The following is a 17781-nucleotide window of genomic DNA, read 5'->3' as shown; positions in this document are numbered from 1 at the left end:
GAGAATAAAGGTCTGTCTCTTATATAGTGATTAATGAGAAGGTTAGATTAGATGCACTTTAAGGTTCCTCCCAGTTTTGAGTTTTATGATTCTATCTAAAGGTCCTGAAGAAAACCAAAAAAATCAATATTAACTTCTCAATATTTTTTCCTAATGATTCCTAATAATCATAGGAATGAGATGATGACCGTCTAGATAGGAATTGTTTCAGCGGGTACATAAGAGAGAATGAGCCTGTGAAGTTTTAGAGAAAGAAACATCTGGGGTTGATTGTACTGCAAGAAAGGGACAGTTAAGAGATTTAATAAAAGCTTTTTAAACCCACGATGCCAGAAAAATGTTGGTATTTTTATAGAAAAGAATACTTTGGGCAAGAGGAGATCAGTTTTGAATATATTGAATTTTGATAGTAGGACATAGGACGACATTTAAGTAGAAACAGTGAGAAGGTTGTAGAATTAGCTTTGGAAGTTACTGTCACAAAAGAGGCAATGATAATTTTCCTGATAATTGATGAGTGTAAGAAATGAATGTATAGAGAGAAAGCAGCAGAGGCATGTGGAAGGATCTGAATCTTCCCATTAGGGGTCCTTAATAATTAATCTCCCTTATAATCTTTTTTAATGCATTTTATTTTATGTACTTAAAAAACATTTTGAGATGGCATTAATAGGTGTTACCAGATTGCCACAAGGGTATGCCTAACCCCCCCCCCCCAAATAACAATATAAAAAAGATTAAAAACTCTTGCCCACTTCTAGTCACATGATCAACAAAACAGATACTTAGACGTTTGTTCCTCATCATCACAACCTCTCAAACCCCTCCAAGATATAAATTATGTGCCATAGATGAAATGCTGTCAGCTGTGTGGTGAGGTAGGACACTAAGAACTCAAACAAAGTAAAAATTTAACTTACTAACAGTAGAAAAGCCAGTGATCTGAACACCTAGCTTGTACTCAGCATTCCCATTCTCACAGCCCACTAAGCTCCTTGAAAGTGAAGAAAGAAGCCTGAAACAGAAAAAAAACCTCTCAATCCTGTATTAGTATTTAATGTATAACAACTAAGTTCTGAATTATGGAGCAATTGCCTTTCTATCATTCTAGAAATTGGTATTTCTAAGAGTGATGCATAGCAGAAAAAAGGAAGACTGGGACAAGATCTTCAAGACATAAACAAAATCTTCAATAACAAAAGAAGATTGAGAGGAATGTGTGACATACTCATACCTGGTCAAAGACTAACAGTAAAGGAAAATAGCTCCCATAATTTCTCAGGTGGAAGAATGCTTAGAGGATAATGGACCAGGTTGCAAAGGGAGTGATTGAAAAAAGCTGGGGGAGGAATCTTATTTTCATAGTAGGATGGGTCACTACTGAAGAATGCATTTGTGGAGAGGAGGATACTATACAGATGGATGGTAACTTTAAAGTGCGTATGATCTTTAAGCATTATTATTTGTCATTCCATCACTGTTGCCTGTTGAAGAAAAGGGATTCAAAAAAAGAGTACTTAAGAGACAACTCATCTGCCTTAGAAAGAGAGTCAGAGATGTTGGTGGCTTTTAACATCCAGAAGAATGAGAAGACATGGACCCTGAGAAGAGATTTCAAGGCAAATGGGCAAAATGATGACCAAAGAGAATACCAAGGTTAATAATGAACTGTACAGTCGGACAAAGGAAGTTCTATATCATGGTGCAATTGCCTTTCATTCTAGAAATTGGTATTTCTAATAGTGATGCACAGCAGAAAAAAAGGGAGTCTGGGACAAGATCTTCAAGACAATAACAAAAATCTTTAGAAGAAGGAATACAAAATAAAAATAGGCACCTTAGAAGATTTTATGCCAATAAGAATATAGAGACTAAAGAAGAACCTAATAAACATAAGGACCATGTATTCAAGATTAAAAGTCTGAAATAGAGAGGGGAAAAGAATGAGAAAAATTGTTCTTAGAAAAAGGCACAGAAACAGAAATTTAAAAAGCTAATGAAGATGGAAAGGAAGGAGTAATGCCCTTGACTGCTTATGTGAGAGAGAAAAAAGGCACAATTAAATAGCCAAATAAAAGCTTGGAAGCAAAAGGAACTAATAAATTATAAAACAAAGAAATGGGAATGAGGGGTGAGTTAAAGGTGGTGGGGAGAGAGCTAATAGGAATAAGGGTACCTTAAAATAGATTAAGCTAAAATAAGTAAAGATACAGTATTGTGGTTATATAAGAAAAGGTGGGAGGGAATACTAATTTAGAAAAGAATATTAGAGATAAATCAATAAAAAAGTAAACTCAAATTTCATAACTTTAAAATGGGAATGGTAATATAAGAAGTAAATAAAATGAAAAAGTGACAGATTTAATGAGAAAAGAAAACCTTACAATCTTCTGCTATCAAGAAACAAACCTAAAAACATACATAGAATAAAAATGAGGGACTAGAAAAAAATTACTATACACCAAGAGAATTTACTTAAAAAACAGGTGTGAGCATATAAGGTGAAACATTCAGTTATGCTGGAAGGAATCATAGAATAGACAGACCAATATTAATGTTAGATGTTTCAAAATGCCTTAGCATTATAATTTATAAAGGAAATACTAATTTGGCTACAATAATAGACCGTAACATACTATAGTGATAGGAGATTTCAGTGGCCTAGTTTTGTATGTCTCAGAAAAATGAATAAAAAGGAAAAGAACTGAACAAATTGCTGGAGAAATTAGAGCTAAATTCCTTGTGGCATTTTCTAAATGGTGCTACTGAAGAGTATACATATTTTTTAATATTGTATGCAACTTTTACATTAATTGTCATGAGACATCTGGTTGATTTTCTGCTTTGTTTGGTACATAATTTACAAATTATTATAATCTGATAAAATAAGATTTCTACTAGGTTATGCTTTGTTAGACAAGCTCTAATTAATGCCAGTTACTTCTTTTAACCCTCTTAAAATCAATCAAGAATAATTTATTAAGCACCTAGTATGTATCAAATCCTATGCAAAGTACTGGGGATATGAATCAAAAATGAAAATGTTCTCTGCACTTAAGGATCTTACTTTTTAACTGGTGACAAAACAAATACATAAATAGAGTAGACTTCAAAGGGAATGCCCTGGTAGGGAGACAGAGAGAGAGAGAGAGAGAGAGAGAGAGAGAGAGACAAACTGGAAAAATTTTTCAGGCAAAAGAGTTTCTAAAGTGGAAGAGATGAGACCATTGCAAGCATGGAGATAGCCTATGCAAAGGCCATGGAGACAGGAGCTAGGTATTACCTTCAAAGAATTAAATGTACACCAGTGTGTTTAGATTCCTGGATAGTTTGTGCAAGGAAGCAATGTGAATTATAGTGTCTTGCTATTTCTTCTTTTTTTTTTTTGGTTTGTTTTTGTTTTTAATTTAAGTTAATTTATTTAGTCAATTTAGAACATTATTCCTTGGTTACAAGAATCATATTATTTCCCTCCCTCCTCTGTTCCTACCCTTCCTGCAGCCAACGCCCAATTTCATTCAGTTTTACATGTGTCCTTGATCGAAACTATTTCCATGTCGTTGGTATTTGCATTAGGATGTTCATTGAGAGTCTACATCCCCAGCCATATCCTCTCAACCTATGTAATCAAGCAGTTGTTTATCTTCTGTGTTTCTACTCCCACAGTTTTTCCTCTGAATGTGGATAGTGTTTTTTTCTTTGTAGATTCCTCCAAGATGTTTGGATCACTGCATTGCCACTTAATGGAGAAGTCCATTACGTTCTATTGTACCACAGTGTATCAGTCTCTGAGTACATCTCCTGGTTCTGCTCCTCTCACTCTGCATCAATTCCTGGAGGTTGTTCTAGTTCCCATGGAATTCCTCCACTTTATTATTCCTTTTTAGCACAATAGTATTCCATCACCAACATATACCACGATTTGTTCAGCCATTCCCCAATTGAAGGGAATCCCCTCATTTTCCAATTTTTTGCCACCACAAAGAGCTCAGCTATTCTTTTACAAGTCTTTTCCCTTATTATCTCTTTGGGGTACAAACCCAGCAGTGCAATGGCTGGATCAAATGGTGGGCAGTCTTTTCTTTTAGTACCCTTTGGGCATAGTTCCAAATTGCTCTCCAGAATGGTTGGATTAATTCACAACTCCACCAGCAATGAATTAATGTCCCGACTTTACCACATTTTCTCCAGCATCCATTACTTTCCTTTGCTGTCATGTTAGCCAGTCTGCTAGGTGTGAGGTGATACCTCAGAGTTGTTTTGATTTGCATCTCTCTGATTATAAGAGATGTAGAACACTTCTTCATGTGCTTATTAATGGTTTTGATTTCTTTAACTTAAAATTGCCTATTCGTGTCACTTGCCCATTTATCAATTGGAGAATGACTTGATTTTTTTTCTACAATTGTTTTAGTTCTTTATAAATTTGGGTAATTAGACCTTTGTCAGATGTTTTTGCTATGAAGATTATTTCCCAATTGGTTGCTTCCCTTCTAATTTTGGATGCATTGGTTTTGTTTGTACAAAACCTTTTTCATTTGATGTAATCAAAATTATTGACTTTACATTTTGTGATTTTTTTTTCTAGGTCTTACTTGGTTTTAAAGTCTTTCCTTTCCCATAGATCTGACATGTATACTATTCTAAGTTCACCTAACTTGCTTATAGTTTCCTTCTTTATATTCAGTTCATTCACCCATTCTGAGTTCATTTTGATGAAGGGTGTGAGATGTTGATCCAAACCTAATCTCTCCCATACTGTCTTCCAATTTTCCCACCCATTTTTATCAAATAGTGTATTTTGGTCCCAAAAGCTGGGATCTTTGGACTTATCATAGACTGTCTTACTGAGGTCACGTACCCCAAGTCTATTCCACTGGTCCTCCTCTCTGTCTCTTAGTCAGTACCAAATTGTTTTGATGACCACCACTTTATAGTATAGTTTGAGATCTGGGACTGTAAGGTCACCTTCCTTCCCTTTTTTTTTTTCATGATTTCCCTGGATATCCTTGATCTTTTGTTCTTCCAAGTGAACTTTGTTATGTTTTTTCCCTAATTCAATAAAAAAAGTTTTTTGGTAGTTCAATGGGTGTGGTCCTGAATAAGTAAATTAATTTGGGTAGGATTGTCATTTTTATTATTATAGCTTGTCCTAGCCATGAGCAATCAATGCTTCTCCAATTGTTTAGATCTAGTTTTAATTGTGTGAAGAGTGTTTTGTAGTTCTGTTCATATAGTTCCTGTGTTTGTCTCGGCAGATAGATTCCTAAGTATTTTATATTGTCTAGGGTGATTTTGAATGGTATTTCTCTTTCTAATTCTTGCTGCTGAATTGGGAATATTTTAAAGGAAAAATAAAATGAAATTGATGGTGTTTTTGCTTTTGAAAGTGACATTTATTATTTTTGTCATAAAGGCATTTTATTTTTACCAATTATATGTAATATCAAATTTCCACAGAACTTTTCTGAAATTATATGATCCCAATTGTCCCCCTCACTCTTTTTTCTCTCCCCTCCCAGAGCTGGCAAGTAACTTGATCTGGATTATCTATATGTACTATCATGGAAAACATACTTTCACATTGTTCATCTTTATAAGAGAATAATCACATAAAACCAAAAACCCAAATACACATAAGTGGAAAATTGCATGCATTGATCTACATTCCAACCCCAGTAGTACTTTCCCTAGAGGTGAATAGCATTGTTTGTCATAAGTCCCTCAGAATTGTCCTGGATTATAGCATTTCTGAGAGTAGCTAAGTCTATGTCAGTTGAGCATTCATTCCATAGTTATCGCGCTTCTTGTGTACAGTGTTCTCCTGATTTTGTTCATTTCACTCTGCATCAGTTCATGTAGATCTTTCTAGCTCTTTCTGAAATCATCTTGTTCATCATTTCTTATAACCCAGTATGTCATCAACATATACCAGAATTTGTTCAGCCATTCCCAAATTGGGGGACAGCCCTTCAATTAATTTCCAATTCTTTGCCATCACAAAAAGAGCAGCTGTAAATATTTTTTTGCATAGGTGGGTTCCCCCCCCATTTTTTTTTTATCTCTTAGGGATACAGATCTAGAAGTCGTATTACTATTTCAAATTTTATAGCTCTGTGCAGAATTCCAATTGTCCTCCAGAATGGTTGGATCAATTCACAATTCTATCAGCAAAGCATTAATGTCTCAATTTTACCACATCCCCTCCAACATATATCATTTTCCTTCATTGTCATATTGGCCAACTTGATAGGTATGAGTTGTTTTAACTTGTATTTTTCTAATCAAGAGTGATTTAGAACATTTTTTATATGACTATTGAGAACTTTTGATTTCTTCTGAAAACTGCTTATTCATACTCTGACCATTTGTCAATTGAGGAATGATTTGTCTTATAAATTTGACTTAGTTATTTATGTTTTTGAGAAATGAGACCTTTATCAGAGAAATTTGTTATATTTTTTCCCCCAGTTTGCCATTTCCCTTCTAATCTTGGTTATATTGGTTTTGTTTGTACCAAAACTTTTTAAATTTAATATAGTCCAAATTATTCCTTTTTCATCTTGAAATGTTCTCTATTTCTTACTTGGTCACAAATTCTTCCCTTCTCTATAGATGTCAGGCAAACTATTCTATGCTCTCTTAATTTACTTATAATATCACTCTTGATGTTTAAATCATATACCCATTTTGATGGTATCTTGGTACATCAAGATGGTGGGAGATATTGATCTAAATCAAATATTTTCCATACTGTTTCCCAATTTTCCCAGCAGTTTTTGTCATAGAGTGAGTTCTTATTGCAAAAGGTTGGATCTTTGGTTTTATCAAACACTAGATTACTTAGGTCATTTACTCCTAATCTGTTCCATTGATCTACCATTGTATTTCTTGCTAGTACAAGATTATTTTGATAATCACTGCTTTATAGTACAGTTTAAGATCTGGCACTGCTAGGCCAACATCTTTCCTATTTTTAAAAATTTTCCCTTGATATTCTTGATCTTTTGATCTTTCAGATGAATTTTGTCATTATTTTTTCTAATTCTATAAAATAGCTTTTTGGTAGTATGATATGGCATTGAATAAGTAAATTAATTTAGGTAGGATTGTCATTTTTATTATATTAACTTGACCCTCCACTGTAATAGTTTTTCCCTCCTGTAACTCTTTAGGCGATATAATTTATTCCATTTTACTTCTTTTTTTCTTTTTTCTCAGTACAATCCTCTTTTGTTACCCATTGGTGGTTTTGGTGGTTGTTTCCTTCTTTCCTTCCTTCCTTCCTTCCTTCCTTCCTTCCTTCCTTCCTTCCTTCCTTCCTTCCTTCCTTCCTTCCTTCCTTCCTTCCTTCCTTCCTTCCTTCCTTCCTTCCTTCCTTCCTTCCTTCCTTCCTTCCTTCCTTCCTTCCTTCCTTCCTTCCTTCCTTCCTTCCTTCCTTCCTTCCTTCCTTCCTTCCTTCCTTCCTTCCTTCCTTCCTTCCTTCCTTCCTTCCTTCCTTCCTTCCTTCCTTCCTTCCTTCCTTCCTTCCTTCCTTCCTTCCTTCCTTCCTTCCTTCCTTCCTTCCTTCCTTCCTTCCTTCCTTCCTTCCTTCCTTCCTTCCTTCCTTCCTTCCTTTCTTGTCATCTTAAACAGCTTACTCCCATATGCTCTGTTTGTGTATTTTTCTAAGCAGTACAGTAATGATAAAAATGTTAAGATGTGCAAATATCATTCTTCTTCCATGTAGGAATATAAACAATTTGATCTTATTGAATCCCTTAAATTTTCTCTTTCTTATTTACTTATGCTTCTCTTGAATCTTGTATCTGGATATCAGATTTTCTATTTAGGCCTGGTATTTTTATCTGGAATCCTTGGAAATCTTCTATTTCATTAAATGATCATATTTTATCCCCTGAAAAGAATGTAGTCAGTTTTGATAGGTGGGTAATTCTTGTTTGTAAACCTAGTTAGTTTGCCTCCTAGAACATTATATTCCAAGTTTTCTGATTGTTTAATGTAGAAGCTGTTAAATCCTGTGCAATCCTAAAGATATTTGTCTTGTTTCTCCCTGACCTAGGAGCTCTTGAATTTGGCTATAATATTTTTGGGAGTTGTCAATTGGGGGTTTATTGTAGGAGGTGATCTGTGGATTCTTTCAATTTCTTTTTTACCCTCTTGTTCAAGAATATCAGGGCAGTTTTATTTGATAATTTCTTATAATGCGATACCTAATATATATATATATATATATTTTTTTAATGACTTTCAGGGTAGTCCAGTAATTCTTAAAATTGTGTCTCCTAGATCTGTTTTCCAGATCAGTGAGATGTTTCATATTTTTCTCCTTTTTTCCCATTCTTTTGATTTTGTTTTATTGTTTCTTGATGCCTCATGAAGTCATAATGACATTAGCTTTTATTTCTCTAATTCTAATTTTTAAAAGATGATTTTTTTTTCTGTGTCCTATTGAACTTCCTTTTCCATTTGGTCAAATTTCCTTTTAAGTAACTCTTTTTTCTTCTTTGGATTTTTGTGCTTCTTTTCCCATATGACCAATTATTTTTTTAAGCTTTTATTTTCTTTTTGTGTTACTTTCACTTATTTTTTTTTCCATTTTTCTTCTAGAGCCTGAGACCAATTCCCATTTTTCTTTTAATATTGCATTTGGCTACTTTGGTCTCACTGTCCCTTACTGAGTCTGTGCCATGCTCTTTGTTTCCATAAACATTTTTGTGGTTAGGTGTTTTTTTGCTGTTTGCTCTTTTTTCCCAATTTTTTTTTTGGACTCGTTTTTATCCTACAGGTGTGTTCTGTTTTCAAGGTAGAGGGAACACTCTCTTAAACTGAAGTTTTTCCTTGCTGCTACTCTCAACTCTACTTCTGGTTTTCTGCAACTTTAAGTTCTTCAGAGGTGATATGACAGCCTGTGGGCAGAGAGCTCTGGAAGCCATCTCATGCTGTTGATTCAATCTCTTCTAGGAACTGCTGATAGCTTGCCAGGCTTAGAATGCTATGAGCTATTTTGCTTTGGGGGCGGGGCTCTCACTGCAGCCTTGAATGGGTCAACCTCCATGTTGCAGGCTTGTGCTAGGGCTTGGGACTTGAAGAAATGGGTATAGGTTGCTCTGCTATTGGATTAGGCAGGGTCCCAGGGATTTTAATTTGGCTTGTTCCTAGGTTCAGAATCTGATGCAATAGGTGGGAATTGGACAGCTTCAGTCTTCTTTACATAGTTTTATTTCCAGTTCCCCTCTGACCCTGTGAAATAGTCCCTCTCTGCCTACCTTTCAAGTTGTTTTCTTTAGGAGAGTTACTTCACTCTGTTTCCTTGTTGGTTTTGTGACTCCAGAATTTATTTTAAAGTGCTATTTTGAGGTTGGTTTGAGAGGATTCACAGAGTGATTCCAGCTTTCCATGCTGCTTCTCTGCCAATTTGACTCCACCCCTTGCATAGTATTAAAAAAGTGACTTTTAAAAGCAAAATTGAACAGGCATTTTCAATCATCTTGCTCTACTTCCTTAGATTATTCAATATTAAAAGTACAGCTATTTAATTAGTTTCAAGAAATGACACAGACATGCACATACCCATACACACACGTATTCTCCAGGTACCATTTGAAATCCTTCACTTCTCCTTGGCTCTTCATTTGTTTGTTTATTAGGCTGTCCTTTATAAGGTTTAGGCAGGCCATCATATATGAGGTATTAGTTTTGCTAAAAACTTTTTGATACTTGGGATTTGCAATGCAAATTGCAGCTCATCTGTGCCTTCTAATCTTTTATGATTCCTCTCTTTCTGTGAATTCTCTATAGGATTTCTACCTTGCATGCTGGGAGCCTTCCTCTAGATCTCTTGAAATCCTCTGGGTACAAAGTGAAAAAAAAAAGAAATCTTCATCTTAGGAAGTTTATTTTTTTAAACAGAGAAATCATTTGGAGTTCAATCTGGTGAATATGGTACACAATGAAGTTGCATAATAATGTGCTTTAGTTTTAATAATTTAGTATTACTAGAAACAATATGATTGGTACCAAAGACAACTTCAAAAGGTGGAATTAATAAACAGGTATATTTAGAAATATCAGCATTTTCAGAATTAGTGTTTATCTTCCTAAGGCAAGTACTTTTAAGAACTTCATTAATTTGGATAATGATTTTTGGTATGTTTGTGTAATTTAGTGTGTTTTCTTTCTTGTATTCAGAAATTTTAGTCATTTTTCTGTGTTATTTCCTGCATTGTTGTGTTCAGGTTTTTGGATATCATCTTCTGGGTGACCTCTGATCCTTAAGTTTTCTCAGTGTTCTTGGTTTTTTAGGTCTGTCAGTGGCTTTTATATTGTTTTAACTTGTTACCTTTTGATTCTTTCTGGCAGTTTCCCTCCACTTCAGTATTTTTGTATTTCTTAAACTTTCTTTTCCTTGGAGAGACTCTCCATCATGAGTTCAATTTTCCTAATCTGCTAATAAGAGTTTTAAAGTTTTGAATTGAGAACTCTCCCTCCCAACTTATGTTAATTTATACTTTCTTATTATGAGTAAAAATTTCTTTTTAAAAACATTCTGGAATGTATCTTGTTCCATGAACTCTTGAGGATTCTTATTGATTTTTTTGTTGTTGTTATAAAATAAATTTTTCATATTTCTGTTATGTCACTAGAATTTTACCTAGTAATTCTCCCCAACCCCCTCCTAGAGAGCCATCCTACTTATTAACATATAATGTTTTTAAAGAAAAATTAAAAATGAGTAAAACTAATTCATAGAAAAAAATCTACAAATAATTGATGTTTTATATATATATATATATATATATATATATAACTCCAAACAAATAGGATGGGGATATCTTTTTTATCTTTGAGGTGTTTGTACTTTTTAATTAGACAACATTAAATTTTGATTATTTTGTGGTTCTTGCTGTCTATTTCATTGTACACTGGTGAAATTATTCTTTATTTTTTCTTCGATTAATTCAGTTTGTAACAGACTTGTGTAAATCTTCTCTTGCTTCTTTGTGTTCATCAGATTTTCTTATAACACAATAATATTCCATTATGTTCATGTACCACAATTTGTTTAGCCATTCTGCAAGAGATATGGGTATCTACTTTGTTTCCAATATGTTGCTATCACGAAAAGTTCTGCTATAGATATGGTATACAAAGGTATTTTCTTTTTATCAATGGCTTCCTTGTGCTATAAGTTTAATAGTGGAATGTCTGGGTCAAAAGGCATGGAAATTTTAGTTGTTTTATTTACAGAATTTCAAATTGTTTTCTCAAATGATTTATCTGATTCATATTTTCACCAACAATGCACCAGTGTGCCTGGCATCCAACTAGCCCTCTAACATTGACTGCTCCCGTCTCTGTCATCTTTGTGTATAATTATTCCAAAATGCAAAATTTAAATTCTTTTGAGAGTAATTTTAAGTTAAGAAACGTGCTACCTCTCTGAACCCAGAAAGTGAACTGTTTGGAGAAGGCACCATGAAGATGCCTCTACAGACCACACACTGAACCAGAAGATCCAGAGTGAACTTTGCAATGTGATGATTTGAACTGTGTGTGGTTGAACATTTGTTTTGTATGTATACTCATGCCAAAGGGAACTGCCCCCTAACTGGCTTTTTGTCAATGCGCCTAGCAATCATTGGTTTTGTTCTCTTTTTCTTTTATCCCCAAATTACTGTAATTTAAAAGTTGATTATGTTAAATGATCAAATTGTGGAGATTCTCCCCCCACCCCCAAATGATCATCAGGAGGAAATATGTAATTGAAAATCTGAGATCCTAAAAAGAACTACATTTCCCGGAGTCCACTGACTTCCTGTCCTTACGTACTTCCTGGAGAAAGAGGATATTAGCGAGTGGGTAGTCTTTTGGGGCCTCTTTCTTGGGCTTGTAGTCAGCATGGTGGTGGTGGTAAGCCAAGCTCAGGGATAGCCATGGGCATGTGGTCTTTATTTTGTATCCTCTTTATTCCTTGATTTCTAATGATCAATAATAAATATCCTAAAATGTAACATTTTTATTATAGCACATTAATTTTAATTTTTACATTTGACAATTTGCAGTATATAAATGAAAACCCCAATGTTGTTTTGATTGTCATTTCTCTATTATTAGAACATTCCTTCATGTGGTTGTAAACATTTTGCAGTTTTTCTTTTGAGAATTGTTTGTATCCTGCCACCACTTGTCTTCTGGAAAAGGGCTATTATTCCTATGTATTTAATAATTGTTTATATATCTTGGGCATTAAACCCTTATAAAAATTTGATGCAAACATTTTTATGATTTGACTACTTACCTTCTTTTCACAGATGTATTAATTTTGTCTTTATTTTCTTGCATTTCTCATTTCTTTTGTGAATTTTTTCCCTCAACCTTTCTTACTTTTCAGAGTTCCTTTTAAGCTTTTTTTGAGGTTGGGCCATTTTATATTTTTTTTGAAGCTTTGCAAGTGGCTATTATGGTCTTCTGAGTTTGAATCCTAATCTTCTATAATGTCAAAGTAGCTATTTATGGTCAGGTTTTTCCTTTATTGTTGTTTTTTAAACTCTTTTTTTTTTAAATGGCCTGTTTCTTGGCTAGTAATTTTATGTTAAGGTTTGAACTCTGCTTCTGGGGTGAGGAGGATAATGTCTCAGGTTTCAGGTATTTTATCTTGGTTTTGGTTGTTGTTGTTGTTGTTCTATCTGGGGACCTTTACCTCAAGTTTCTTTCAATGTTGTATAATCTAAGACTAGGTGTGGCCATTGGTTCTTTGGTTCACACCTCTGATAGATTCTCAGGGCCCCCAGCACAGTTGCTAATTATATCTCGCCTTATGATACTTCAGGTGGCTGCAAATGTCAGTTCAGCCTTCTCCCCTGAAACCAAAAGCAAGGACTCTGCATTTCCTATGAGTGACCACATTTCCAGGTGATATGCTCATTCGTCCTTGCCCACAACCACAGATGGCTAATGGGCTTATAAGGGCTCTGAGTTCTGTGTACAAGCCAGTAGGGCATCTTCACAATCTCCTATTGATCTGTCACCTAACCCCAAAAGCTCCTGAAGGAGCTGAGCCAGCACAGTAGATTTCCTCCAAAAGCTTGATATTTGTTGACTTGTTTATCTTGCATTTCAATCAAACACCACTCATAGAGGTCAGATCTTTCTTAAAAACCTTCCTAGTTGTTTTAGGTGGCATAATTGCTTTATACCCTTACTTTTAATTATTATTGTCATGTAGAGGCATTAATTTATTTGTTGGGGAATTTGGGAAGGCCATTAATTTTCTTCCTTATTCTGCCATTTTCCCGCAGGCCTTCTCTTCTGACTGCATCCTTAGGGTTATTATATTTTTTTAATCAAGTTGACCAATTTTTGGCCTTTTCCCATATTTATTCTGGAATGTTAATCATGTTGTTTTATTTTTGGCTGAAATGATCTTTGAAATTCTTAGCTTCACCTTACCAACTTTCACTGGTCTTGGTCATTGGAAGAACTACAACCACATGTTTTCCTGGAGTAAGAGCCATTTTAAAAGTCTTAGAATAAAATACAATTCAAGGAAAGTAATAAAACAGGCATGTGGTAAAAAGTTTAATACTCAACTGAGAAAACTGACTTATGTTGAAATGAGTATAATTTCATCTAGTTGAAATAAAACATTTTATTTAAGCCCTAGCGTTAGTAGTACACATTCATTGTTTGTCCCAAGTAATTCCTACACTCCTGTAACTTGCTTAGCTCATCATTGTAGAGATGCCACAACACATATATTATATAGCATTGAGATGTAGATTTCTCCTTCTTCCCCCAACAGACACAGATTACAGATGGCCTTTTTCTGTCTGGTTGTGTTTGTCTTGTAATACTGTCCTATCCCTGTTTCTGGTTTTCTTTTTCTTTGGAGTTTGCTGTTCCTATCACTTATAATCTTAATGACGGCCTTTACTTTTCTCTGTTTTTCTCATAATTGAGATTATTACTTTTTTCTTATTAAGTATACTAAATGGACTATAGAATTCTATCATTTCAACTAGACTAATTTTTTATAATAAGTGGTATGTAATGGGAAGAGTAACAAATCAAAATGTTTCCTGGGTTTGGAGCTGCCCTGAAAGTCTTGAGTGTCTTCTTTGCTTTTTACTGTATAAGCCAAGGCTTATGCTTACTAAAAGAATCATGTTCTCCTTAAAATATACTAACTAATGACAGTATTAAAATATCAAGCCAAATATAAATTATTTAGATGGCCAAATGATTTGTATTTATATGCACCACTATTGCTTTTGTTTAACTTTGTGGTTGATAGTTGATCTTGTTCAGGGATGTCAAGTGGCAATATTTGCTATCTTAAGAGTCTCAGTTTTTGTGTTCTTTATAATTGTAGAATCATTTGCTTTAATTTTTACTCTTTTTATGTTTATTTTTAGTAATTCATTCCAAGAAAGTCTTCTGCAGGACTTCCAGACTATGAAAGATTAAGTTAATATTCAATGTGTTACAGGCAGTTTGGGGATTTCCTAATAATTAAATCTTGAATGCTTGAGGTCTTTTGCTGTGTGCTATAATTATCATTAAAAGTGATTCCAGCTGTGGTAATTATTTTATACTGTAAACTTTTTTGTCTCACCACCAGCTGTTTCTGTTTTCCAAATTTCTCCTATTATTAAATGGCTGTGGAATTAGGTGTATGACTTCTGATTTGATCAGAAATTTAAGGGAAAAAAACTTTACATGTTTAAATAGAAGAATAATAGTTCTTGTGTACTTTTGTTGCAGGCTCAACTTTCAATATTGCAAGAAAAAATCGACCATTTAGAACGTTTGCTGGCAGAAAATAATGAAATCATTTCAAATATTAGAGATTCTGTCATTAATTTGAGTGAATCTGTGAAGGACGATCAGAAAAGCCCACGAAGTAATAATGTCAGTCAAGGATCCATCTCTAATCTTAAGCCATCAAGTCTAATACCTTTTCCAAACGAACCTGAGGAGTGTTCATTTGCTTTAGAAAGTGGAAATCAGAATTCAGATGTACAGGTAATATACATATGCATAAATAAACCTTATATTGTCTTTCTTATTTTTTTGGAACTTCTTAGCTTTGAACTAACTAATTTTTCTTCTCTTTACCCCTAAAATGATTTAGGTTACTGTCTTACTTAAGATTTGCTATTTTTTGATTTGGTTCAAATCATCTAGATCTTTGAATTTTCTGCATATTCTTTACTGTTTAGTTAGTTACGATTTTTAGTTTTTGTTTTACCTTGGTTTTGATTGTGCAAAGATACTTTTACTACATATTAGGATTTTCTTTTTTTTTGATAACATATAGAAGTAGAATAGTAAAAATGAATGTGAAGATACACTAAATTATCTTATGCCAATTCAAAAATTTCTCTATACGAACTACTATGTAGATTGTATTGAACCTGTAACTTGACAGGTCCAGTAAAAAAGTAAAAAGATTGTATTAGAAGCTTAGACTATATTTTAATACTAAAGTCCAAATTCACCATGTTATATTTTTATATAGTTAATCTTTTTGTTTTTCCAAAAATTCATGCTGGAAGGGTTAACTGGAAAGTTCAAGTAATGAGTTATAGAGAAACAGACAGAGATAGAAAGCAATAGCAAGAGAAAGAGACAGAAACTGAAACTGACAGAGACAGAATCAGGCAAAAACCATTTTCAAGACTCTCAATCAGATGGGAAGGATTAGCCATAGGGAGAGTATTTTGATACTCTGGTGGAATTATGATACATTGGTGGAACTGTAATTCACCAGTTAAATTATAAACCAATAATTGGTCAACAGTCTTGGGGGGTGGCACAAACTATTTTCAAAACTTCCAAACTAGATAATATGAAAGATGTTTTAAAAAGAAAAAGTCAAACTAAATTGTAGTTAGATACTTATGTTAGCTTGTAATTTTATTATTGAATTATAGTCTCACCATTGCAAATATCACAGCCCTTCTATGGCTAATCATCCTATGTGAGCTATCTTATTTGTCCTTAAATTGGCTATAGAAATCTAACAAATATACTGAATATGCCACTTATCTTTTTTAAAGTATCTGAGTTACTATTGTGTTTTTTGATCTTTTCATTTTTGTCATTTTAGTTATATGATTGGCCCACCTCCTTTTCTGGTTTTATACTTTATTACCTAATTGCTTTTATATCACTACTTATATCAGTGATGGTGAACCTTCTAGAGACCGAGTGCTCGTACTGCACCCTTATTTCATGCCACATTTGAGCTGCCCCTTTACCTCACACAGGGGAGAGAGGAAAGCACTCCCTTTGGGGAGTGAGTAGAGGGGTGGGTAGAGGGGTATGTCATGTGAGAAATGTTCTCAGGCTTGGTGGAGAGGGAGAGGAGCAGCCCCCTCTGGCACACTTGCCAAAGGTTCACCAACACCAACTTACATGAAAGTCATTTTTAGTAAGATATTGCAGCCTTCTCATGCTTTTGAGTTATTTATTTTAATTATTGTGGGATTATTATATTTGTTCATAGTCTTTAAAGTATTGCTAGGAAAATATTGCTTTTAAGACATGGACTTTTGAGGCAGCAAGTAATTTAGGATCATTGAAAGCACTTAAATTCCCTAAATAAACTTTCTTACTCAATTCTGGGCCCAGTTCATTTATTTTTTCATAGGTTCTGTTTAAGATAGAGTACTAGTCATTGGTCTTCCCATCCTGTTTCATGCCATAATTCTGAACAAATGTTTTTTTCTACTTATAAAAAGTAAATGGCTAAATCAGTCTCTTGCATTGTTATTATCATATGCAATCCTTTGTACTGTGGAGGAGCTTTTCTAATGTTCATGGGATGCATTTAGTGCCCTATGATCTGAGAATAGAAATATTTATACTCTGCATAGGGCCTCTTCCATGTGATGTTGAATTTAACAGAGGTTATATGTAAAAACTCACAATCATATTAAATCAGAACTATTTTATTTTCTAGCTTGTTGTTAGTTTACAGTGGAGTTTTATAAGAAAAATTCTATCATTTTCTGTTGCACTTTCTTAACCTCTTCCTATGATTCAGGATGTAGAACTTGACCTTGATAGTTATTTCTAAGTCTCAATATTTGATCTTAGAATCAAAATGAAAATTTTTATTTTATATTTAATAAACATCAAATAAAATTAAGTATCTGGGGCTGTAATTCAATAATAAAATCACAAATCAATAAAAGTATACAAATACAATTTAATGTTCTTTTTTAAAACAACTTTCATATTATCTAGGTTAGGAGTTTTGAAAATAGTCTGTACCTCCTCACTTCAATGGCCAACCCATTGTTGTTTCGTTTTTTATTGGTGAATGATATATTACAAATCTCTATATGAAACCATAAATATCTATTATATATATAAAACTATAAGTCTCTATTATCTTGTCTTACTTTTCTTTTAAAGTCAGCATGTTCTTTCAGTGTCCCACATGTCCATTTTTAAAAGGAAACCTAAAAAAATAGTTTCAATGTATGACAGAAGAGGTAACTTATTTCAAAATATTTATCTATGGAGATGAGTATCTAGTTGCATAAAGATAAAATTCAAAACCTCAAAGTATCTTAATTTATCATTAGTAGTTGGTTTCATGAATTGTGTGCCTGAGAATATTAGTCAACAGTTGGCCAAACTTTGGTAATGAGCCTTTTTATACTTAAGCTGGTCCTTGGGTAACAGGTACATATGATTCTTTGCAGGGCTGTCCTACTTTGGTGTAAGATTCCTAGGCCTAGTTTTTAAGAATCTGGGATCACAGTA

General features: G+C 33.8%; 1 protein-coding gene across 1 annotated transcript in view; it reads left to right on the top strand.

Annotated features, from left to right (window-relative positions):
- MAN2A1 (mannosidase alpha class 2A member 1) overlaps positions 1–17781 on the top strand; it is a 205452-nt gene that overhangs the window by 10368 nt on the left and 177303 nt on the right. The window contains exon 2 of the mRNA XM_007486486.3: positions 14767–15027. Within this exon, the coding sequence (XP_007486548.1) occupies positions 14767–15027 (261 nt within the window). The remainder of the gene's footprint in view (positions 1–14766; positions 15028–17781) is intronic.

The sequence above is a fragment of the Monodelphis domestica genome, chromosome 3, assembly GCF_027887165.1.
Source record: "Monodelphis domestica isolate mMonDom1 chromosome 3, mMonDom1.pri, whole genome shotgun sequence".
Taxonomy (NCBI): domain Eukaryota; kingdom Metazoa; phylum Chordata; class Mammalia; order Didelphimorphia; family Didelphidae; genus Monodelphis; species Monodelphis domestica.
This window is presented reverse-complemented; position numbering and strand designations above follow the sequence as displayed.